The sequence below is a fragment of the Brachionichthys hirsutus genome, chromosome 4 (assembly GCF_040956055.1).
Source record: "Brachionichthys hirsutus isolate HB-005 chromosome 4, CSIRO-AGI_Bhir_v1, whole genome shotgun sequence".
NCBI lineage: Eukaryota > Metazoa > Chordata > Actinopteri > Lophiiformes > Brachionichthyidae > Brachionichthys > Brachionichthys hirsutus.
In genome coordinates, this window is record NC_090900.1 from 13494499 (window position 1) to 13519662 (window position 25164).

General features: G+C 44.4%; 2 protein-coding genes across 2 annotated transcripts in view; both read left to right on the top strand.

Annotated features, from left to right (window-relative positions):
• Positions 1 to 1428: 1428 nt before the first annotated feature.
• On the top strand, positions 1429 to 16688 carry LOC137917949 (histone-lysine N-methyltransferase EHMT1-like). The gene is made up of 22 exons (XM_068760686.1): positions 1429 to 1693; positions 2772 to 2891; positions 3188 to 3279; positions 3960 to 4158; positions 4263 to 4408; positions 5012 to 5155; positions 5487 to 5794; positions 5869 to 5952; positions 6694 to 6791; positions 6883 to 6989; positions 9095 to 9217; positions 9484 to 9585; positions 9674 to 9778; positions 10754 to 10908; positions 11511 to 11675; positions 11893 to 12037; positions 12630 to 12707; positions 12804 to 12919; positions 14173 to 14259; positions 14351 to 14429; positions 15337 to 15512; positions 15586 to 16688. Exons 1-22 carry the CDS (start codon positions 1429 to 1431, stop codon positions 15680 to 15682), a joined length of 2991 nt encoding a protein of 996 aa, XP_068616787.1. The 3' UTR covers positions 15683 to 16688.
• A 968-nt stretch (positions 16689 to 17656) lies between these two features.
• LOC137918163 (voltage-dependent N-type calcium channel subunit alpha-1B-like) overlaps positions 17657 to 25164 on the top strand; it is a 57445-nt gene continuing 49937 nt past the window's right edge. The window contains exons 1-3 of the mRNA XM_068760915.1: positions 17657 to 17919; positions 19197 to 19302; positions 20857 to 20996. Coding sequence (XP_068617016.1) covers positions 17657 to 17919; positions 19197 to 19302; positions 20857 to 20996 — 509 coding nt within the window. The remainder of the gene's footprint in view (positions 17920 to 19196; positions 19303 to 20856; positions 20997 to 25164) is intronic.

Sequence of the window (25164 nt, forward strand, 5' to 3'; positions counted from 1 at the left end):
TCCATCTGTTAGCAAGATACCATCAAGATCCGTCCAGGACTTTGAGGTAACAGGAACAGATGATTACATTTTGTTCATGATCCAGAAGAGATCCTGGATTATGGATCAGTTTGAACTTTTCAGTAACATTGCGGTCAATGGAGCTTTTCAAATTTGTTCTTCAATAGCTCTGATTATTGACCAATGTTTATGGAATTTGACAGTCATAGGGTGGGGACTTCTATCTTACCGCCATCCGGATCGGATCAAGAATAAAGTCAGTAAAAATATTTGATTTTAACATTGAGAGATCCACCGATTCAAAAATGTGTCACAAAAACACAGCCACTCCGATTCATTTTTACTTTCCATCGTTGGTGTATAAAGATGCCAAGAACAATTTAGAACCTTTTGATGATGATCCAGATCACTGTGTGGAAGGTGTAAATCCAATTATGCTTGGAGGAGGTCTGCGCTCTGAGCGCTTTCCTGGTTTATAACTGGGCAACAATGAATACGGTGGCACAGAATAATTTTCAATCTTAATTGAAATACTGATTTGAGTACAATTTCAAGGTTTTTTTACTTTATTAATCTGTTCATTCACTGCATTTCAGAAACTTACTTGAGATATCCACATTTTAATTTTTATGTCAATTTTATAAATAGCTGAGTCTTTTTCCAACGTGATTATTTACGAGTTAATGATCGATGTTCTCAGTTGTAATATACTGAACTAAAGATTTGATCTGTTTGTTCAAATATCACACAAGATTGTTCGGGTGAAAATAAAAAATGCTTTCTAGCATCCATTGCTTCATTAAAAGCATTAAAATATGGATGTAGTGAAACACAGATTTACACAGATTTGATTAAACCAGGCATACTTGAAGCATTCCATATTTATTAACCAGTTAGTCATAGATCATTGATGACGGGAAACTACTGCGGGGCCATCAGCAGATGTCAAGAGGACTACTTCTTCCGTACTTCCGCCTTCGCTTTGGTGCACCGGGGTAAACCTTCCGGGCTTTACGATCTGAACCTGGAAACAAAGTGTAAACATGTTATGCCCAGGTAGTGATGCAGTTAGCTAACAGGTAGGTCGGCATAAGTTACCTGTGAGGACAGAGGCGGAGCACGGAGCGTCACGTGCGTCCTGGGCGAGGGCGGAAGTGGAAAGTCGTGCCTTCCGGTCTGGGTATAGCTGCACGGACCGGCGCTGGGAGGGAGGAGCTGCGGTCCAAACTTTTTTCCCTTGGTTGTCTCGAACCTTTGCCGGTATTAACGCGCTCCGTTTGGCTCATTGTGACTGCAGCTTTACTTTGTGTTTCTTTTAACATCATTTCCACGTAGAAAAGGCGTGACAACCTTTAGACTAGACTAGTTAGAAAGATACTCAAACTATGTAGTAAAATTGGTTCCAACTTCCTCTCAGTCTGGGCAGCAATGGACCACGGTGGGGACAGTGAACGAGCAGGACCAGGCAGAAGACTCTCCTCATCTGGACCGGCCACTGACGTCACGGTTCGGGCTGCAGAGCGACCCAAGACGAAGATAACTCCCTTCCACAACTCCCCCATCGTCAGCAGCAAACGCCCAGGAGCAGCTCCTGGGAGCCCGTCCGGGCTGTCGGCTGAGCAGGGCTCCAGCACAGGAGCTCTGGCCTCGGCAGGAGACTCCTCACAGGCAAGTCCTGGCGTGGACGACAGTTATTTATCTTCAATATGAAAAGCACGGATTTAATTTAATAGAGAAAGGAAATGGAGAACTGACTGTAAACTTCACGCAGGAGGGCTTTTCATGTCATAAAATAGTAAATCAAAAAGCAAAGCAGGCAGACCGTCAGCTAATATCAGACGAAAAACTAGAAAATACAAATAAGGTATTCGGATCTACCTCCACTTGGTTCATATCGAAATGTAAGACGAGGTTCCGGCGCGTACAGAGATCATTTAAGGAAACGGAAGATGAGTCTGTCTCCTTCCCATCCCGTAACTGAACTTCTGAGCGAGGGTGCAGAACAGTCGAACCTGCAGTTTCATCAACATTCAAAAAAAACATTTCTGAAATGTCAATCACAAATATTTTAACAGAAGGGATAAATAAAAACCACCATAAAATATAGTATGAATTTAAAGTTTGATAAACTTCAAATTATTTAAAAACTAGTTGACTTTTAACGTAAATATTGAATTCCAATTAATAAATGACTGTTTAAATCTGGTGCCAAACATTTTACTCGAAGTAAAGTAACTGACTAGATTTTTATTTTATGATTTTATTGTTGTCACTCAGAATCTATGAGTCCGGTTGAGACAGATCCGGGTTCTGTAGATGCTGGTTTGTAAAATACGTGTCACCTGTGTGGAGGAATTATTTCTACTCATTTGCTGAGGTTCTGCCATCTGTATTTTTTTCTTGGCAGTCAGAGGGTTTAATGCTGTGACTGGTTTCTTTCTGCATACATCATACCTGTTATTACTGAAAAGGTAAACGGTTATCAGAATTTAGTTTGGTTGGTTTATTCTGAAGGATTCAACAGATCCTGCTTTGATATTTAACCACTATTGTGAACACGGTTTAATTTCCTTTGCTGACTTGTAGAGTGTTTTGATCATACTTCTGGATTGTTGTTGTTGTTTATCGTGCGTCCCTTTGGTTTGGTAAAAGAATGTCCAAGCACACGTCGAGACACCAAAACTCACCAGGATAAAAACCATTCACCTTCCATATGTGGTGACATTTAGTTTTTCTGTGTCCTTCATCATGCTTTATTTTATCCTGCTTGCCTCCAAAGCCTCCTGACGGGAAGTCCAGCCTGGTAGGACAACCATCCAAAATGATGCTTCATCAGAGCCAGAGAAATAAAGAGAGGAGGGCGGCCCCCGCCTACATGAAGCCTCATTCAGGTTACTTTTGATCCTTGCCTTGCAAACGTCATCAGTCGGAACTTAACTTTAAACTTACTTACTGGACGGCCGCTTGGGTTGGAGAGAACGACATCCGTGCTGCAGTTATCACCAGCGGCTGCAGGATGTGGCTAGAGCTCCTCTGAATTACTGAAATGTACATGATTATACCAGAGCCCATTAATGTACGCTGATTAATCAGATAATGTTTTTTCCTGTTGTGATGATCGGTTTTTATCCACATGTTAACGTAGCATGTCTTCAAAGTAATTTGCTTCTCATTGTGCTTCTTGTAGCAGTGAAGAAGAAGAAGAAGAAGAAGAGAAAGATGGGAATGTACAACCTGGTCCCCAAGAAGAAGAGCAAGACCCTTAAACTGCAGGAGAAGGCAGATCCACGAGTATGTTTTATTGGGGTCGGTCACACAGGACATCCATACACCTGAGCCAGGGTGGCGTCCAGTGCTCAGCTGACAGCTGTATGGACAACGAAACAAGGAGAAGGAGAATCTGGCCATATCTTTTAGAAATCTCTTCACACAGCCAAGTAAATGAGGCTTAAATAAATGTTTTAATTTGAATCTACAGCCCTGTGCTGCCAATTTTTAAAAATCTAAAGTAACAAAAACAATGATTCTTCATTTCAGGTAAGGAAAACATCATTATGAAATGAGTTTTCCATTTCCGACCCGAAACACAGTGGACTTGTAAATTGAGCCCACTACACCCACATAGCTGTTTCTTTAATCTCCTTTTTTGGTTGCAGATCTACTGGATATTTAAAGAAATCCAAGGAATAATGTTGGGCGACTAATATTCATTAGAAGTCAGTCCTCTTCTCAATCCTTCAATTAAAACTACAAAATGTCATCAGTGACAAAAAAACCAAACGATTCAGAAGAAGAAGCGTAATAATGTTCCTACCAATAACCTGCCTGCTCTTAGACGTTTCTGTTTTCTTACATTATTTGTTCTTCTGTAAAAGTCTTGTCACAGATATGTCCTTTCGATAACACATTCCAGAAGTCTTGATAACTTGGAATGAACTCATTGTTTTTTTGTCAATCAGAAAGAGGAGGCAGGGGGCAGTAAAGAGGTGAATCACGGCGCTGCAGATGAGACACTGATGACTGGAGAACCGCCAGCGGGTAAAGATGAGCCTCTGATGGAGGTGGAGGAGGGCGATGGCGGGCGTGTTGAATACACGGAGCTGTCTCTCGATTGTCTCGACCTGAAAGCTCAGGAAGAGCTGCTCCCTCCCCTGTCTGGTGAGAACAGCATCCTATTCATCACCTTAATTCATCCTGTAACACCGCACTGATGGTATTTTGCTGTGATTCTCAGTGAAATAACGGGATGCATTTGTGTGCAGGCGCAGCGTCGGATGCGGACGTGACCGAAACGTACCTGGCTGAGGAGCTACCGCTCTGCTGCTGTCGTATGGAGACTCCTCCCAGCGGAGGAAGCCTGTCCACAGCCAATCAGACGTGTATGGCCATGGAAAGCAAGGATGGAAAGGTATAGATCATCTGACTGCTGATTAGGGATCAGATTTAAGATATAAATCCCTCCCAGTCAGCAGACACTTTGAGTCATGTTCTTACGTTATTCCAGATGTTTCCAACAATATTCAGACTCTGGGAAAATCATTTTTATTGAGGGATAGGAATAAAAATACTTACCGATATGTTAATGAGCTGACAGATGTGAACACGAAAGAGACCTGGCCAATCACAGCTGCATCACAAAACATGAAAGCAGAGCCGATTTGCTGCCTGCAAAGGTGAGAGGCTCTTCGACAGAGAGAGCTGTGTTGTTGTGCAAAGTGTGATGCAGCCAATCAGAGAGCAGCCTCAGGTCACCTGACGTTGAAGGAGTACCAGAGACTCTTGTGTTGCCGGCGTCCCTCAGAAACTAGTCTCAGAAACTCACCCAAATAAATCAAATAAATACAGACAGACTACCAGATGGATACAAGTAAAAGCTTTATTTTGTGATTCTTTAGCATCATGGAATTCATTTATGTGCCGATTTGAATCCTCTGGAGTCTGAACCCAAGTTAATCCGTGTCGGAGTTGGAGTCGGTTTGTTTGATTACTTCCGTACATTTTCTCTCCACAGCTGAGTTGTTGTCAGAGGCGCGTTCTGAAGCAGGAAATGATGCGTCCCTCCAACACGGTCCATCTGCTGGTTCTGTGTGAGGACCACCGAGCCGGCATGGTTAAGCACCAATGCTGCCCAGGCTGCGGACTCTTCTGCAGGATGGTCAGGAAACATGAGCCCAGCGGCACTGTCGATCTCATTCCCATTTTCCAATCTCTAAATGCATTAAAAAAAAACAAAAAAACTTTCTGGCATTAATGTCAAAATGGACATTTCATTTTAAAAGAACAATGACATTTCTCACTTTCAACATGTGATATGTTGTCTTTCTTAAATATGATGCTTTAGTGTTTTGCAACTCATCACCTTCGCTTTGTTTAATTTTAGACATTTGTAGACAAAAAAAAACAATAACTGAAAGAAAGGAATAAGGATGAGAGTAAATGGAAAAGTCATGGATGAAGTGTGTGTGTTCTCGCGTTTTGTCCCACAGGGCACCTTCATGGAGTGCCGGCCATACGGCACCATTTCTCATCGCTTTCACAGGGAATGCGCCTCGGTCTTGATGAATGTAAACTTTTGCCCCCACTGTGGAGAGGATGCCAGTGGGGCGAAGGAGTTGACGGTATCAAACGGTGCTCCGGCACCCTCCATACCCCGGTCGCACCCCGGGTCCTCGCTTCCAGCTGTGCCTCCTGTGGCCACCCTACCTTCAGAACCCCCTACTCCGGCGGTTCCAAAGTTTTTACGAGCAAAGAAGTCCAGTGAGCCTCAGAGGAGCTGCGATGAGAGCCTCAGAAGGTGACGCGTGACATCTTGTCATCTCTGAGAAAGCGTTCCACGTCTCTTGAATCATTAAACTCACAAATTTGTAGGTTCAAGGGCAAGGCTGTGTGCGCTGCAGATGGCCTGCCCAAGGAGTCGCTTGAGAACATCCTGATGGCACTGGATGATGAGAAGTAAGTTTCCTGAAATGTGTACCGTTATACATCTAGATTTATAAACCATTGATATTTACATCATATTTTATTTATTTATTTATTTTGACCACGTAAACAACAAAGAATAAAATGATAAAACAACGCCAAATGCATGCGCACACATATGCATAAACATATACATGATTACATATATATACTGTACACACATATATAAAGACATATTCACACACACACGCAGCACATATAACATTAATTAACAATAACTCAAACAATAAATAATAGCCATAATGCCCTAACTAGGCAATTTACGTGAGCGAAAAGGAGTAGGAAGAAGTATGTACTTATTTAACCCTACCCTTTCTAAACTTAAACATTATCTTTACTTCATCAATTTACTAGCTAATGTACATAACATTCTTTACCTTTTGTATAATCCACATTTTTTACTAATGAAGATAGCAATTCCCACCATGTTTTGACCCACGAGCGATAGTTTCAGGTATTGTCCCTGTATGTTTGTAAAATTATTTATTTGTGCCTTTTAAGTAAAGTCAAACGCAACATATATTTCATTTCATTACCCAGTCTATTCCACAGTCTTACTCCACAGACAATAATACAAAAAACTTTCTTCGTTGTGCATATTCTACGGACCTTTAGATTTGACATATATCTGAAATTGTAACCCTGGTGTCTCTCATGAAACATTTTTTGTATATTGTGTGGTAATAAATAGTGTCTTGCTTATTTATATTTTAGCCTCAAACCAAAGAAAGCCACGTACCCCAGCCGACAGCTGTACGTCTCTGCTAAGGAAGGAGAGCTGCAGAAGGTCATTCATCTCCTAGGTAACTCAAGCATGTTGTTGGACCTGAAGCACTTACACTAGCGGTGCGTGTTTATTGGGTTCGTACGGGCACGCTGATCAACAAGCGCCGTACATTGCAGTTGATGGGAAGGACCCCAACTTCGTGATGGAAGACCAAAACAGACACACCCCTCTCCATGCAGCAGCTGCTGAGGGTCACCAGGAGGTCTGCCACATGCTGGTCCAGGTGAGCCTGCCCGTGGCTGCACCTCAACGTTTACGGTTCTGCTTTGGGGTTCTGGCGTGGTTTCATTTTACACACGGAACCAGAACTGTTCTGGTGTGACTTATATGCACGCAGATAGTTAGCAGGACCTCCAGGTTGTAGCTGCTTAGCTCAGGGGAGGGCTGTCATCAGAAACCGGTTGGTGCAGGCTAAAGTTATAAAGTAACCTTGAGATAGTTGAAGCGCCTCAGCATCCAGTGCTCATGCGTGTAACACATATTTTTATCTGCGTGATCTTATTTTTAATATAACTGTAAATAAATGAAAGCGTTCTAATCATTTTGTTTAGATCTTATTTACTCCGAACATACTCAGGCTTTTTTCTCATCCTGCTGTCACGTCTGCAGGAGTGTCACTTTGTTCTTCCGTATACCAGCCTATAAGGTTTTAATTACAAATTAAAATTGAGTTGAGATAGAAATCCTTACCTCATCACTGGTTTCTCATGACTCCAATTTGGGAAGCCCTGCTTCAGAACATGCTCTTGTTTTGATCCGTCATTTTAATAATAAAAAAAACTAGAAAAGCACTCGGGGAGCTCAGACCTCCGCTGGGCAGCTCATTCCCCTCAAATTGATTTACACCATCCACGTGGTGATCTGGATCATCATCAAAAGGTTCTAGATTGTTCTTGGTATCTTTATACACCAACCATGAAAAGTAAAAGTGAACATCTCATCTAATCAGCTCCTGCCTCTTTGGACCCGACTTTCTGGACAGTTCTCTGCCAGAACATCCTCTGTTTCCTATTTTCAGGTTCTCCTGTTCTATGTGTCATCCCGTATTTCCTAGTTCTATCTTTAATACCTGAGGAAACAGATCCAGATGAAATCGGGGTGAATTTTCACAACAAAACATAGTTGTTTTTGGACATTTTCAATAATATCTCTCCACAAAGGAGGTTCTGTTGTGTTTTGCTGGCCTTTACCAAGACGCTGTGGGCGCTGTGTAGTAGTGGACAAATGGATTTGTTGTACCTTCAAAAGCTGTGGATCCAGATCCAGAAGAATCCATCATTACTGAAAGTGGGATTTGTGTGAATAACTTCTCAACTAATAATGATATCAGTGAATCCAATCGCTAAAGGCGCGTTTTCATTGTTAAAGCGATCCCTGACTGTTTTGACAAATTGGTCTAAAAACACAATAATATACTTCTACTATGTAAATATATAGACAAAAATACGTAATTATTTCTTATAAGATGTAAAATCCGTTTTCTTTAGGGGGCGCCAATGTTGTTTATGTTGCAAGGCATTCTGGGTGTGAGCACCGAGCTCACTGCTATTGATTAGTATGGCAGTGATCTTTTATCAATGATCAGCTCCTCCGTTCAGCCTTTTCAGGCTGAACCACAGCGTCAGCAACGACGTGAGGACAGAGAGGAAGAAGCCAGAGATGAAAATGGACGGGAGAACTAGTTTTGGTCGCTTTGTTCTCTGTGGCGTCTGCGTCGCCATGCCGACAGAGAGAGAGAGAGAGAGCAGCAAGCTGAGACAGACTCCGGCAACTTCCCTGACCCACTAATGCTGAGAGAGAGTTAGAAAATGGATATAAGTGATTGAAGAGTAATTAATTTAAGAATTTAATATACAATTACAGTGCAGGACTGATCGCCCACACTGGCCAGCAGTACCCTTGTGTTAAATAGTCCTCTGGTCTTGAGAGTATCTGGCAGATTTTATCTGTGGATAAATAACTAGATAAATAAGATGCTTACAGTTTATCAGCCCAGAGTCACACCTGTTCCCTCTTTTTAGAATATTACTGTCAAAGCCGATCAGCCGCAGACGCGGTGGAAATTCCACAGATGCAGATCTAGAGTTCTCCCGTTGATTTTCATCTCTGGCTTCTTCCTCTGTCCTCACGTCGTTGCTGACGCTGTGGTTCAGACTGAAAAGGCTGAACGGAGGAGCTGATCACTGAGCTATTTACAGCCCGTCCTCCCATCCGCATGTTGGTTCGTAGCTGCCTTCAGCTGCGACCGACATGCTAACTTCACACCCAGAAACCTGCTGAGCAACGTGAATGTTGTGATAATGAGGATGGGGTGCTGTATGCGCGCAGGCCGGAGCCAACCTGGACATGTTTGACGAGGAGCAGAGAACGCCCCTGATGGCAGCCTGTGAAAACAACCACCTGGACACGGTGAAGTATCTGCTGAGAGCCGGGGCAGCCGTCGGCCTGAAGGTGGGTCCGCATCCCTCGGTGTGTTTGATCATCTGCTCATTCACCTCCCGGTCCAACGCTCTTCAGCAGCTGCTGCTCCCTCGCCGTCATGTCGTAATCTCTACTCTCAACATTGCTATCATGAAAGCATTGAGAGTGTTTGATGGATGGTGCGGCACCTTACTAGGACCGGTGTGGTAGAGTGTAATGAAACCGGTCCTGATGAAGTGGCTCTCTTCGGTTGTGGCATCGTGTCGTGTTGTTCAGTGTGAATCGTGTCCCCTCAGGACGTCATGGGTTTCACCTGTCTGCATCTGGCAGCTAAACTGGGCCATCGCGACATCGTCCTCCACCTGCTCTCCAAGGCATCCAGATGCATCAACGGTCAGGTAAACAGTCAGGACAAGCAGTGTGTCGATGCCGAACGACGTGTTGGTGCGCACCTCTGCAGGGGTTTTACAGCGTGCGTTTGTGCAGGACGACGGTGGATGGACTCCCATCACCTGGGCCATCGAGTACAAGCACAAGGAGCTGGTCCAGCTGCTGCTGGCCAGAGGAGCCGATGTCAACATCAGAGACAAGGTAGAGCCGAGAAGACAGCCTGACCCCCCCCCCCCCCACACACACACACACACTGCTGTTTCATACTTTACAGCAGGGGTCCCCAAACTACGGCCCGCCTCCACATCTGGCCCTGAACAATACCAGAGACCAAAAAATATATATATTTTTAATTTTATTATTTTTCTTTCCATACAACACGAGTAGCCGGTGGGGAATCAATAATGGTATGGGGTGCGTTTAAGAGGGGTCATTAATTTGATCTTTTGTTTCCTAAAAATAATATTGATGGTGAAGAATATATTAATACTCTGAAGAAAAGCATTCTTCCTTTTGTTTGGGACAATTTTAGTGATGATCACATACGACCAGAAAGTTAATGTTCCATGGACTTTTTTTCTGTGACGAACCCGGAAAGGATTATTTAGTTATTATTTATTTTATTAATAGTGTTATTATTCATTTCCTGACTTTTTTTTCTGTAAAGAACGGGTTATTTGGTGGCGGTAAATGTTTAGGCCCCCCTGCCATCGTCACACTTTTCCTGTACAAATCGGAGAAGGAAAACGTTATGTGGCCCTCACAGGAAAAAGGTTTGGGGACCCCTGCTTTACAGTGTCATCTTATGGGATGTATAATGTGTTTGTGTGTACATTAAAGGTGCTACAGGTTTATAATAACCTGAAATAAGTTGAGCAGGAACGGCTCAGAATGAGTGAACGCGGCATAGAATGCATCACACTGTCGGACCTGCGTCCTGTTGGCTGCAGCATCATGACGTAGCGCTAACTAGCGGGGTGCTGCTGGCTGTCCCGTCTACACACTGGATTTGGTTTCAGTACTTCTCGTTTGTCCACGCTCGGTCAAACTGGAAACCGTAGAACACACGACATACCGTCACTCTGTAAATGGCGACATGTTCTTTTTGCCTCCCTACTGGTCCGAGGTGGAACAGTCCTGGTGTCGGCTCTAACTGCCTCTGTGCTCCTTGCTCAGGAGGAGAACGTCTGCCTGCACTGGGCCGCTCTGTCCGGCTGCGATGACGTCGCTCGGCCGCTCCTTGAAGCGGGTTGTGACCTCAACGCCGTCAACATTCACGGCGACTCGCCGCTTCATGTCGCTGCCCGAGAGAACCACCTGGAATGTGTGATGTGAGTCTCTCCTGGGGTGCACAAACCTTCCTGTGGGGTCGGGCTGGCAAATTTGATTTGGTTGTGAAAGCTCAGCGGTAAGTGAAAGGAGCCCTGGGTTTGAATCCCACCGTGGCACTTTGCTGCATCTCAGCCTCACACAGACTGTCCTGTCTGATAAATGCTTTGTATGACGAAGCCAACATCACTGGGGCAAAGTGTTTAACACAAAACAAGAAATACGTCTGTTGAATTATTGGGAAGGGCCAAACAAGGACGATAGACGTCATTTCAGTTTATAATGTCATTTATATAATGACTTTATAATGTTGCTCCTCAATGAATAACGTTTTTTAGGGGAGCCCTTGAGCAAAGGAGCAGTCATTATTGGTTACAGTATATATATAAAATATGACATTTTAACCATCAAAACGTAACTTTTTTTGGATGGATTCTTGTGGTCCGAACGAAAAGCAGACGATATGTAATCCATTCTGTCTGTCGTGTCGAGTCGGTGATATAATTACCGCAACGAGATTTATTAGTGGCAGCTGATGTTAGTTTTGAGTTGATTTTAGTTTCTACATGACGAACCTCAGACATCAACGTTCCTCCATCTGCAGGTTGTTTCTGTCTCGTGGAGCAGACGTCAATCAGAAGAACCGGGAGGGGGAGACGGGTCAGGACTCCTGCATCCCTGGCTCCCAGGTGTGGATGGCCCTCAATGCCAGCCAGCTGGCCGACACCCGGACAAGCAGGGCCCGTCAGGGGGAAAGAGTGCTCAACAGGTAGGCAGCAAGGCTCTGCATATGTCTGTTGCTGCCATTCGCCATTGTGCTCTGATGGATTAGCCAAATATGAGCAGATTATTTATGCCACACGACTCCCACTCTGCTGATGAGGAGATGGAGGGGACTGATGTTTCCTCCACCTCACCTTCATGCTCTGACAGACAAATGGATTCTTCTGTGTAATTTATGAAGCATCATGTTTCCCTTCTCGTAGGGACGTCTCTTGTGGGTACGAAGCCCTTCCCATCACCTGTGTTAATCGTGTCGACAGCGAGCCTTGTCCCAAAAACTTTAAATACATACCAGACAGCTGTGTCACCTCCCAACTCAACATAGACAAGGACATCACTCACTTGCAGGTGAGGATTCATTTCATCACTTGCATAAAGTTACTTTTCACTCCTGGTAGGTTCTGCTTTTAAAGGTTGGCCCAGATGTAGATGAATAATTAGTAAGCCTCGGTGGCATCCTTCTGTTTGAGGATTGTACATATTGTCGATGTACTCCGTTCGCACTGGCGTGCCAAATCGCTTACGCGGACACTGCGGTCATGTTTAGCGATAATTTCATGCTTCGTCTCGTCTTGACATTGTCGTCATGCGTTTTTTCTCCTCACTCGCTTTCTTTAGACCCTTTTACAGCAAAAATCACTGAACGGGTGAAGCGCGCTTGGAGCGCTCGGCCATTTAGCGTCAGCATCTCAAAGCATGCTCGTATCTCAAAGCCAAATATTGCTCTCAGGCTTACAGGTATTTCGGAACACTCGTATGTCGAGGTATTGCTGTACCCTTCATCAGTTTTTCCTTGTCCTCACCTGTCCAGAATAAAACGGGAACATGCAGCGGGGTTTGAGTGAACTGCCCCACACACGTTCGGCGTTTCTGTTTCCTCTTAGACCAGCATGTTTTGTTCAGCGGAAAGTAACGCTGCATGTACCTCATTGCCATGCAGCACTGCAGCTGCACAGACGACTGCTCCTCCAGTAGCTGTGCGTGTGGGCAGCTCAGTCTGCAATGCTGGTACGACAGTGTAAGTTGAGACACACGCACACACACACAAACAGATGTCCTCCCAAACAGAGGTCACTGATGTTACCTGCTCAGGTGAATGCTTGTGGCCATGCAGGAGGGTCGGCTGCCTCTGGACTTCTGCCAGCGGGAGCCTCCAGTGCTGTTTGAGTGCAGCCATGCCTGCTCCTGCTGGAGGACCTGCAGGAACCGAGTGGTGCAGAATGGAATGAGGTGATCTGGCCCTTCTTGTGTGTCTGTTTGAGTTCTGTTCCTCTGTAGCTTGTGTTCTGTTCTCTCTCCCTGCCTGGGGATGATGCTGCCACGCTGTCCTGCATTTATCCTGAGTTACAGATGGAGGCTGTTGATAGGCTCCCAGCCTGATCATACTTTTGTCTGCCCTGTCTCTGCTAATGAGGGATTGCAGTTTTATCTGTGTCTGTATAGATTGTAAGTCTACTAAGAATTTAGGTAGTAGATTATTAAATGCATCTCCCACATACCGGTAGGTAGATCATCTTGTAGGTGCTGCTGGGGACTTGATGCAACAACGCTTGACTCCATTGCTCCCCTAAGAATTAAAAAACTAAAACCAAAAAGGAAAGCTGCGTGGATTCAATTCTGAAATTAGATTGTTAAAGCAAACAGCCTGAAGGCTGGAGAGAATATGGCGCTCAACTAAATTGGAGGTGTCTTGTTTAATCTGGAAAAACTAAAGTGCTTGCTTTTGTGGGTCAAGTTGGGTTCTGTCCTTCCCTGCTACTCCTGTAAAGTGCCTTGAGACGACTTTCTGTTGTGAACTGGCGCTAGAAATAGAATAGAATTGACTGTGATCACAAACAAAAAGTTCGATTGCAATATTTTTACCCAATTTTGAAATACCCTGCACTATAGTTACTAACTAGAAACTGCATTGATTACCCATGGAAGAGTCCTGTGCAGTCGTTTGTCCAATCAGCAGCCGTTTCATTGGCTTCATCTGTTGGTTTGTTGGTGAGGAATGTCAACGTTTGGAAGATGAAGCACTTTGTTTCGCCTTTGAAATCGGTGATGATTTAAAATGTTTAAAAGGATCTCTGGATGTCAAAGAAGAGATTGTGTTGCTCCGAGAACCCATCCATGCGTCTGTCTATATTCCAGGCGTGTCATTAGTAACCCGGTTGCTGTTTATGGGCTCCACAGTAATTTTATGGCCCTGTTTGAAGCCGCACGAGCATTAGTCTCACATTTACTCAGACTTTTGTTTTGCTGCTGCGACAACACTTTGTGTAATTTCCCCTCTTTCCCTCCTGTTGCTCTGCTTATCTAATGACATTCATGACATGGCAGACAAACGATGGTTTCCAAACCCGACCAGTGGAATATTGATCAGCTCTCTTGTTGTTTTGGCCTCGTGAAGCTGACTGGAATATCTCGACTGTAATGTCTGTGTTAATGTTCCTGCTGTTCCGGCTGCTACTGTAGATGAGATAATTGCCTTGTTTTAGAGCCCGGCTGCAGCTCTTCAGGACGCAGAAGATGGGCTGGGGAGTGAGGGCCATGCAGAATATCCCTGAAGGGACATTCATTTGCGAGTGAGAACAGACCTTCATAAGAGAAATGTCTTTCCATTTTCACCGTGTGGAACGCTGCACTGAGCTCAGTTTCTGTCCGATGCTTCCTCAGGTATGTTGGGGAGATCATCACTGATGCAGAGGCAGACAAAAGAGAGAATGACTCCTTTCTCTTCACCCTCGACAACAAGGTGATTGACTGACTTTACATGATGCCATAGGAGGCATGTACAGTTGCATCCTATCTGTCCGTATATATATATATTTTTGCATAAATTGAGTAATTTAATATTGGTTTTATTTTTATTTGTATTGCGAAAATTGTACTGTTAAATGTCGATGATTTATGTACTAAGGACTTTCAACGGAAACAAGACCGCAAGGGCTTTTTTGAAATGCTCCTCTTAGACAGGATGTTTGACTTTATTTGTACTGTAATACATTCTACTGTGTGACTGTACTTGTACGCTAACATTCTATCTAATAAATATATTCATCATCATCATATACTAGGTTTGATAGCAGGCATGGTCTAGCCTCATCATCTCATTGGCCTCCCTCCTCCCAAAAAAGCCACAAAACGGTTTACATTCTCACTCAGGGTGGGAGATAATAACCCATTTTGAGGACAAAGTCTGGATGCTACATCTAATAAAACTATTCCAAAGAACTGTGTTTTTCAAATGCATCAGTAGCACCAGCTGTCAGTTTGTTGCTACCTGAACCTGGTGCCAGTGGTGAGGATGTTAATGGCTCCTCTGCTGCTGAGGGCGGAGCCTCTGAGCATGCACAGTCCAGATAAATGCAGTATATTTTTAGATTATATTGTGTTTAAATGACCCTCCCCCCCCCCCCGTTAACTCTGAGTGCCAGCAGCTTTTGCTCACTTTGCCCTATTTTTTAAGGCCCACAGAGTATTGTTTACTTTGACTCTGTAGACAACAACTCATTAAACGTGTAGGTTTGACGTTCTTGGTGGCGGTGTATGTTCAACTGCTCCCCTTTTCTAGTAGAATCTCTACTTTCAGTCCAAATTGATTGGTGTTACTTTTTATTTCACTTCATTTAAACTCTCTTCACGGTCGTCATCGTGTGCAGGTGGGGGATCCACACTGTATTGATGCAAGACTCTTCGGGAACATTGGCCGTTTCATCAACCATCTGTGTGAACCCAATGTGATGGCTGTGAAAGTGTTCACCACACACCAGGATCCTCGCTTCCCCAGGATAGCCTTCTTCTCCAGCAGGCCCATCAGAGCTGGAGAACAGATAGGGTGAGTGATCCTGTCAGCTCTCACAAAAATGTTGAAATAAAGACAGAATGAGCTGGTTTCATTCCATTTCCAGGTTTGACTATGGCGATCACTACTGGAGGGTGAAAAGCAAGTTCTTCAGCTGCCATTGTGGTTCTGTCAAGTGTCGCTACTCGCCTTCTAGGAGATAGCACTGCCCCGATGATCACTGGTCCCACTTTCCGACTCATTCTGTGGCCTTTACTGTCATTTTCACTGTCTTGGATACCAGCTACTACGTATGAGTGAGGCTTTGTTCAAGTAAACACTGCAGGATTCATTTCTGCACCCACTGAAGGTACATTTCTACTTGAAGAATCTGTAGACATTTTGGCACCAGGTGTTTTAATTGGCCTTAAAGTGCCAACATCAAGTAAAAAGAAGATGCTGGTAAATGATTTTAACAATTATAGACTTATTTGTGAATTATTTCTTTTAATGGTGTGATGAAGTGAAAGGATTTTGGTCTGATCTCATCTTTTAAACAGGCTATTTACTCATGTAACTAGCAATTAAACACATTTGTCAAACATCTTATCTTGTTTTTTTATGTTTGTGTTTTTACATAAATGTAATTTATCAGATTTATAAAATAAATTTATAATTACATGTATTGGGAGTGTTGAGGAAAAGGCAGCAAATAAAAGGCAGAAGCAGATTGTAAAGATTTGTTTTGTTTTTTTCATTTGTTTTAAACAGATTTCTACAGCATTTCAACTTTCTAAAAATGGACTACATGACAGATTTCAAGGAAACCTGGAAGAATACAATTTAGTCAGATTTCACACATGCTGTTTAAGAGCCTAGAGTTATGCATCTCATTGTTGATTTCTTAATATATTTTTTTTACTTTGCAGGTGGACTTAACATAACCTTTAAAGGTCACGTATTTTCCACAAGTTAATGCAGTTCTCACGCACTTGTATGAAATATCTGTGACAGTCTTTGGTCAAAATAACAAACAGGGGCACATGGCACGTTATTGAGACTTTGCCGGTTTTGTTGTGGTATACCCACCACTGTTGTTGGCTTTTGTTTCAATAAATTGTTTTAAATGATGAAATCACCGTTGCATGCTTCTACTTAAATGCCCTACTTTCATGATGTAATTCTACTGGAGTGTGAACTTTTTCCATTTTCCGTAAATGTCACCCGAAAGCCAAATATCCCTAACTTTATTTTTGAGTAGTGTGTATATATATCACACTTGAACATGTATTGAATATCTCAAGTGGCCTTTCTCCCACCAATATTCAAATTCTAAAACCTTTAATATGATGCATTTGTCTACTTTTGATTCAACAAATAATATTTATGTTTTTTTCTAAGTAGCAAGGTGTTCATTAAATAAAGTGTTTAGATATGATATAAATGTCCAATTGTTTTCATACTTTTTCAGTGAATTTGATTTGTGAAGCTTGTTTTGTGTCAAAACCGGCTTAAGCACAATAAGGCTATTATTTTGAAGGTATCCACGGAAGGTCTTTTTTTTTACATTCCTTTTAACTTTACCCTGGTGCGGCGCGCTCTCCTTGTTGCTATGGAAACAGGGCCGGTCCAGGTGGAGCCGCTTGGCTGTCGGTCACGTGGGGGCCCTGTGGACGAGGAGCAGCAGAGAAAGTGTCTCCACACAGTCGCGTTGAGGAGGAGTTGATGGGAAGTCTCTCCGCAGTCATTCCTCCTCCATTAATGGTTAAAACGAAGCGACAGTTTATTTTTTCTTCATATGGACCTCCGGACAAAGTGATTTAAAGCGTACTTATTAAAAAAAAAAAAAAAAACCTTTGAGGAAAAGGAATCATCTCCGGGGACAATTTCACCGCGACGTCGCTGCTCGTCCGGTCTGATTGTGTAGCGCGGACCTGCGGGGAAGGCGCCGACGCTACCCGGGAGCACCCATAAAAACGATGCGCCATAGAACGCAGCTATCCAAACTCTGAGGCTCCGGTTCCGTCTGGAGGAGGGACGGCATGGGACGCAGAGAGACGGACAGGGCGGACTAGAACGACCCGTCCTCCCTGTTTGACGCTCCTGGAGGAAGGGACCGCGGTGCGCGTTGTGATGCTTCTTTATTTCCTTTCTGCCGTCAGCTTTGGTTTCTCCGGGAAGATCTGTGATCTACCAGCATGGCTCGCTTCGAAGACAAACTGTCCGGTCGCTACGGCGGGGGCGGCGGCCCCACGGGCGCGGCCAGAGGGGCCAGCCGGCCGCCGGGGCCTCCGGCGGGGCAGAGGGTGTACAAGCAGACGATGGCCCAGAGGGCCAGGACCATGGCTATTTACAACCCGATTCCCGTCAAGCAGAACTTTCTTACTGTTAACCGCTCTCTGTTCATCTTCAGCGAGGACAACGTCATCCGGAAATATGCCAAAAAGATCACCGAATGGCCATATCCTTGCAGCGCAATCCGACCCGCCCGTCTGTTGAAGGTTCGCGGCTTGCCGCCCGGAACGGACCCGAATCCGGGGTGAAATCGCGATCTTTAACGTCACGAAAAGGCTGGACATTTGATTCTGCGTTCATGTCTTCCACAAAGGAGCGTTTGTTTAAATGTAACTTCCAGCGGCCCTCCCGTTGTCTCCGCAGCCGGAGAGGGAAGGGCGAGTCCGGTTACTGGAGAATAAATGTTCGGTCCACTCATAAACGGTTACAGAGACACGTTTCCAGCGTAGTCCGGCGTCATTCCTCTTTCCTCCGTATTTTCCAGACCCACGGGAGTCGCGTTCGCTCGTGTTCATCTTATTTATTTATTTTTGTCAACAGTTTCTCGTCTTGATTCACGTATTTTATTTTCCACTCCCTTCCTGCTGCGCGCAGAAAGTGAATCCTCCGTCAGAGCGGACGTCACGCCGTCTAATCTAATGCTGAATGTATTAGAACGATAATTGGGTTTGGGTACCGAACAGAACAGGACGGAGCCGAGCCTTTTTGCGGGGTTCTGCTGCTGTCTGCACGCTGCGGGCGGTGCTGTCCAGGGTGCTGAACCCCCCGCCAGCAGCGGGGCGGTGCTGTCCAGGGTGCTGAACTCCCAGCGGGCAGCAGGCGGTGCTGTCCAGGGTGCTGAACTCCCAGCGGGCAGCGGGCTGGCCTGTGAAGACGAGGCGCCGCTGCTGTTCATGGGTGTGACAGCAACACAACCCAGCAGGGCGCACTGTGAATTAGCAGCGGGTGCATCTCTCATTGATTTAGACCGCACTGAATGACACAAGGAGGAGGCCACCTGTAGAATTTCAGCTAACTCAGTCTCCAACAACATCACTTCTCGCTGGTGCATATTTGTGAGGAAACGTCGTGGCTACAAGGCCTCGTATATTAAGGGCAACTTTGTTCCAGTGTCTGTTTTACATAACCTGCTGGCTGTCAGAAAAGCCTCTGAAGACGAAACTAAATTCATTGCGAGCACACAATGAATGAGCGTGCACGTGCGCACACATCTTGTGCACGTTCTAGCAATGTGACGTCACATTGACGAATATTTCTGCCATACGCGTTTCAGGGAGTGCCATTTTAGCTGCAGCTGCTTTGATGTACGACGGACACACCACGCAACAAAGTGTTGAAATGACCTTCCCAGTCATGATTCCTCGATGACATTTTCAATCTTGTTTGTTTTTACTATGTGCTTTGTGTTTATTGTCTTCCTCGTGAATTCCTTAACACATTCACTCCATTTGAGTACATGATCCTGGCCACCATTATAGCAAACTGCATCGTGCTGGCCTTGGAGCAACACCTACCAGCCTCAGACAAAACCCCGATGTCAGAGCGCTTGGTAAGTACCCCCACCCCGCCGCTGTTCCCTGCTGTGCAGCTCTGTGTGCCACACTGCAGCCACCGCTCTGCTTGTTGTCATCACACTGTGAGATTCGGCTCAGATACATGTTTGGTGTGTCACTTGCAGAATTCTGGAAATGTCTCCGGTTTGGGAATCAGCTTGAGGAAATATGTTGGTCCAGTCTTTAGCAGTTTGGTCTAGTTTTCCCTCCTCATATTCTTATCCTGGTGTCAGTTTGAGTACTGCGGGCTAAGCAGGACCCTGCAGGCAGACTCTCACTCCTCCCAGCGTACCATTAGCCCAGTTATCCCTGTCTCCACATGCCTCCCCCACTCTAATGTTAAATCTTCCCATTACAGAGGCCAGTGCTGACAACCCTTCTGTCCAATCAAAGAGCTGCTGGTAGCAGGAAGATGGCTATTTAAGAATTAAAGTTACTCCCTGAGGCACAGAGCTGTGCTGCCAACGACTCCATTGATCCGCTCCCTGAGACGAGCTAAAGTTGATGTCTAATAGGCAATCCACGGAGTTTACCGGTCCATATCGGGATCATGTGTTGTTGAGTCAGCTAGCAGGTTAACAGCACTTTGCCCTGCACCGTTATTAGACTGCCTCAAGTTGAGTCAGGAAGCAGTCTGTGTTTGGCTGCAGCAAATCCATTAGTCAGTGAGCACCTCTGAATATTCCTCTCCTCATTGAAGGTTATGTATAACAATTCTCAGAACTGGCGGGGAAAAACAACAGTTCAAATATGTTGTCAGAGTGATGTCCAAAACCCAAGTGTCCTCACCTGTTCAGACGGTAGTCTTAATCAGTGTTAGGATTACCAGGTTTTGGTCAGAGGTGTGGGGATATTGTTGGGAAGATAAAGGCAAGTTGTCAATTTACAGGAGAAAAATCACAAGAAAATAAAAACAAATCACAAGAAAATAATTCAGATGTTATTTGTTAGTAAGAGTGAAGGAGGCATGTTGTTTCACTGGAAGGCCACACGAAGCACAAGGGTTACATTCATTAGCTCCATTAGATTAGTTATTAATCACAGGGTATCTGTCATTCAGTCATCCTGATACTGATTACGTTTACTATAGATAAACTGTGATATTCGGGGATGGGGGATGTTGGCTGATGAAATGGCTATTGAATTGTTTCTGCTAACTTTCATCGTACTGGTAACTGAAATCCACTCCAGGTTGTCCTGGAGCTTCAGCTGGTGAGGATTTTATTAGAGAATTACAGAAGAGACACAACAACGTGAACAATTAGACCATTCCTTCAAAGCCAGCTCAGCTCAAAGCCTTAGGATTCATTCAAAATGCACCAAGTCACACAGAATCCAGATCTCGAAAAGAAAGTCTCAAAATCTTTTCATTATTTTTGTTTTTAACGTTTCATGTATTGTTATAATCAGCTGTATTTTCTGTAATTTGGATTTACTGCCCCCACAAACACCGGAGGCAGCGTCCTCAGTGAGTTTTCGTTAGCTGTTAGAGAATCTGACAGGCCGCACCATTTCATGAATCCTTTCTCTGTTCTACTTTCTCATAACAGGACGACACAGAGCCCTACTTTATTGGAATATTTTGTTTTGAGGCTGGCATCAAGATAATCGCCCTGGGCTTTGCCTTTCACAAAGGCTCCTACCTGCGTAATGGCTGGAATGTAATGGACTTTGTGGTGGTCCTAACAGGGTGAGTAGCACTGGCCTAATGGCGTATACAGCTGCTAACTGACAGGAGCTGATGGACAGCAGCAGCTAATGAGGGGGGGGGGGGGGGGGAGCTCTGCTGTGTGTGTTGTATTTTGAACGGTCGATAGATACGAGTTATATTCTTCCTACCTGAATAAACAGCTCTTATCAGATGTTAACGCCACAAATACACAGTTACGCAGTGAAAGCTTCCTCAATTATGACGGTGGCATGGACGTCCTTACTGAAGTTTACATTTCCGGTTTTATTTGAACTGAAAGAACACATAGGCAACCTGAACGTGATCAAAGATGGCAAGCCAAACAATTCAAGAGAGAGAGAGAGAGAGAGAGAGAGAGAGAGAATGACAGGTAAGAGGAGAGTGTATAAAGTGATAGAGAGACAGAGCAGGAGCAGACCAAAACAAAATGTATAAAACTATAAATGCTAATGCTAGCGATATGGGCGTCAGTGTTGAGGGCCACAGGTCCAGGTTCTGCAGCACCACGGACAGAAGGACCTGCAGACAGAGACAGAAAGAGGGACAAACAGAGGGAGAGAGCACAACACTACAGGGAAGAGAGAGAGATTACTGACATATATTTATAACATGAATAATCAGATAGAGAGGGAGGAGCTCAGCATGTCATAGGAGGTTATGCCACCAGTGCTGGCCTATGAGAGCATATTGATTATTGTATTGATTAACTATAAGCTTTGTTAAAAAGGAAAGTTTTTAGTCTACTCTTGAGCATGGTGTCTGTCTCACGGACCAACATCAGGCCAGCATTTTGGGACCGCAGGGTTCTCGTTGGGCAATATGGGATAATCTGCTCTCTAAGGTCAGGAGGGGGCTGGCTGTTGAGGGCTTTAAAAGTGAGTAGAAGGATTTTACATTCAATTTGTGATCTAACAGGAAGCCAATGCAGAGACGCCAGAACAGGAGAAATGTGTTCTCAGTCTGGTTCCTGTCAGAACACGAGCTGCTGCGTTCTGGATCAGCTGAAGACGTTTAATAGAGCTACAAAAGCATGGACAACTTTTTCTGTATCTTTTTGGGTTAATAGGTGTCTCATTTTTGAAATATTGCGAAGGTGAAAGAACTCTTTGAAATTTGCTTTAAGTGATAAGACACTTCCTGTTCTTCAAAATAAAATCATGTAATCTGTGTTCACCAACAATTGCAAATAAGTCACAACATACACCAAACCAAATATTTCTGTGCTGTCGCCACACATTTAGAAACTTCAAATAGGAACAAGACCTAACAACATCGCCACTGAAAACACTGGGTTTTTAGTGGCGATGGTCTGAGCTGGTTTCTACTGGCTGAACTGGAGCTCGTGTCAGATGACCACTGCTAAGTGAAATCTCACTGATGCCTCTAAAAGCCTTCATTAGTCACTCTTGACAGTTGGAAGCTGAACCACACACTCCGCTGACTGTATGTTCAGTCCAAAAGAAGAATGACAGTATGCAAACATTTCAACCTGATCAAAGTGAAGTTTGAATGGCTATTATTCCGTAACCATTGTTACCCTCGCCGAAGAGGAGGCGAGGGTATTGCAATTGGGTGCGTTTGTCTGTTTGTCTGTCTGTCTGTTTGTTTGCTTGTTTGTCTGTCCGAGCGCATAACTCAAAAACTAGTAACCCAATCAACTTGAAATTTTTACACAAGCAAGGTTCTGTCCGTGGCTCGGTCCTCCCCGAGAATGGCGTTGATCCGGATCTGGATCCAGATTCTAGAATTATTTTTACATCTGGAATTGTGCCTGTGCTGTAAACTGCCACTTTAAGAGGGAGGGACACGAATGGCATGATGGGAAAAAGAGTCCAGGACGTTCCGGAGCAGCAAGCTAGAGCAGGTTTGGCCCCTCTGATCCGGAAGCCCTGTTTACTGTCTCACAAGATCGAATAGTCTATTGGAGGCGAGGGTCTGCAATCTCTGATTGTCGTTTTCTAGTTCTTAATGGGGTCAGTCAGCTGTGCAGTTTCATCTCATGTCTGCCTAAAACTGAAGTGGCTGCATGATTTAGGACTGGTGTGTCTTAGTGGACAGGTCCTACACAACAGTACCATTTAGTAGTTGTTGGTTTATGCTGGAAAAATGCCCTCAAGAATAGAGAATATATGAGCTGTTTTTTATTCTGTTATCTCAGACTGTGTGTAGAGTAAACAGGGGATCTCTCGGTAGTGCAGATTTATCGAGGGAGCGTGACGCCAGTATGGTGCATAGGGGGAGAGAGCAAAGGAGTGTTGAGGGGGAAGGGCGGAGGTAGCGACAGAGGATGTTGTTAAACTGCAGAAGCTCCCAGAGCACTCGATTGTTGGACTAATAGGGCATGGCCCGGCCTGTGTCACAGAATAGTACGGAGATGGGCTCCGCCCGTGTGCTGGAGCATCTGTCAGAGCCTTCACCGATTCCCAAACTCCTCATTTATCACCCCCTGCCCAAGTCACAGGGAGTCACTCACACTAGTTTCTGTTGGAGGTGGAGCAGTCGCTGGAAAATGTAATAACGCATCCAACAGAAGGAGTCTGGTCTGCAGGAGTACAGCAGAGACATAATATAGTGTGTGTGTGTGTACATGCGCTATAAGTCATATCAGTGCTTCTTTTCTTGTTTTTCAGCAAAGTGTAGTGTCCATTCATTTTATTAGAATGAAAAACTACTTCCACAAATCCATTTCTAAACAAATAAATAAAATCAACCTGCATTTTCATATGATTTTAACAGTAAACTATGGATTGATCAACAGGTCAAGTTGATGACTAACTCTCTGAGGTGTGTGTCACACGACAGCAGACATTTGTGTGTGTGCGGTGTGAGTGAGTGTGTGTGCATGTATGCATCAGCTGATGTTTATTGACAGGATCCAGTGTGTCTGGATGTGAGCAACCCACACTGGTCCATTTGAGTTGGAGTTGGGCATATGAAGGGCCGGGGGGAGACAGAGACCGTCACAGCAGCGGTCTGAACATCTTATCAGTGCCGGGTTGAGCTGCTGGATACTGGATAATTCCTCTAAAGTGCATGCATGCACACACCCATGCAGCTGGGCACACTTAAACATGCAAGCACACACAGGCCAACAAATCACTGATGATGTCCATTTCCTGCAGGATGTACTGTGTAGAAACCAATATCAATTAGGCATTAGTCATGAGTAAGTGAGTTTATTTACTGCATATAAAATTATTTGTAGTAAAAGTGAAGTGGTTTGATACAGAAATGTATACAGAATACAGAAATGTATTGAACCGCCAAAGTGTTTTGGAACTGCATTAACTTGTGAGAAAAGGGTATAATATGTGACCTTTTATGAAGAAGAAATCCTTCCAAGATGGAGACATTGTAAAAGCAGTATTCATTGAAGCAGCAGACTCTTTGTTCCAATACTTTAATAATAAACCAGAAATATTATCTTCAAAGCTATCAAGAAGTACATTTACATGGCGCAGTGAAGCCATGTACCATTTTGAAGAAGATGCTGAGGATGATTCCTTGCATCAAAAATTGCAACACTGTTTCACATGAACTCTTCTGGTGTGGATGATGAGATTTTGACACTACTAGATAGATAGATGATATCTAGATAACTTTTTCCTGTTGGTAATAGAGAACATGTTGTGAAAGCGGGGGGGGGGGGGGGGGGGGCAATACAGTAGGATGGGTTGAATTATGCTGGTGTGTGCAGTAATAACACAAGGTGACAGAGTACACAAAGCTTATGGATCTCTGCTGGGGCGTTTTGTATCGGTCAGTGGGGTATTGATCAAAAGACAGTTTATTGTCGATAGTGAGTCCGACGTATTTGAAATGGCTGACCTTTTCTACTGTGTGGATGTGGATGGAGGTGGGGACCAGTCCAGATGGGTGATTGCTTGAGTTGTAGATGACCATCTCCTTTCTTTTGTCCACATTCAGCTCCAGAAAGTTGTCGGTGAACCACTGAGTGAAGTGAGAGATGGAAAGTTGATAGGCAGAAATTGAGTTATTGTCACTGAGCAGTCCTATGGCAGTGTCATCTGAATACTTGTAGTATGTGGTGATTGGTGAGGCGCTGATGTAGGCATTTTTATACAGGGTGTAAAGAAAAAGGCTGAGGACACGACCTCCCTCGGCTACCGAGTCACCTTGTCTGGCATACGCCCAAACCCTGACAAAG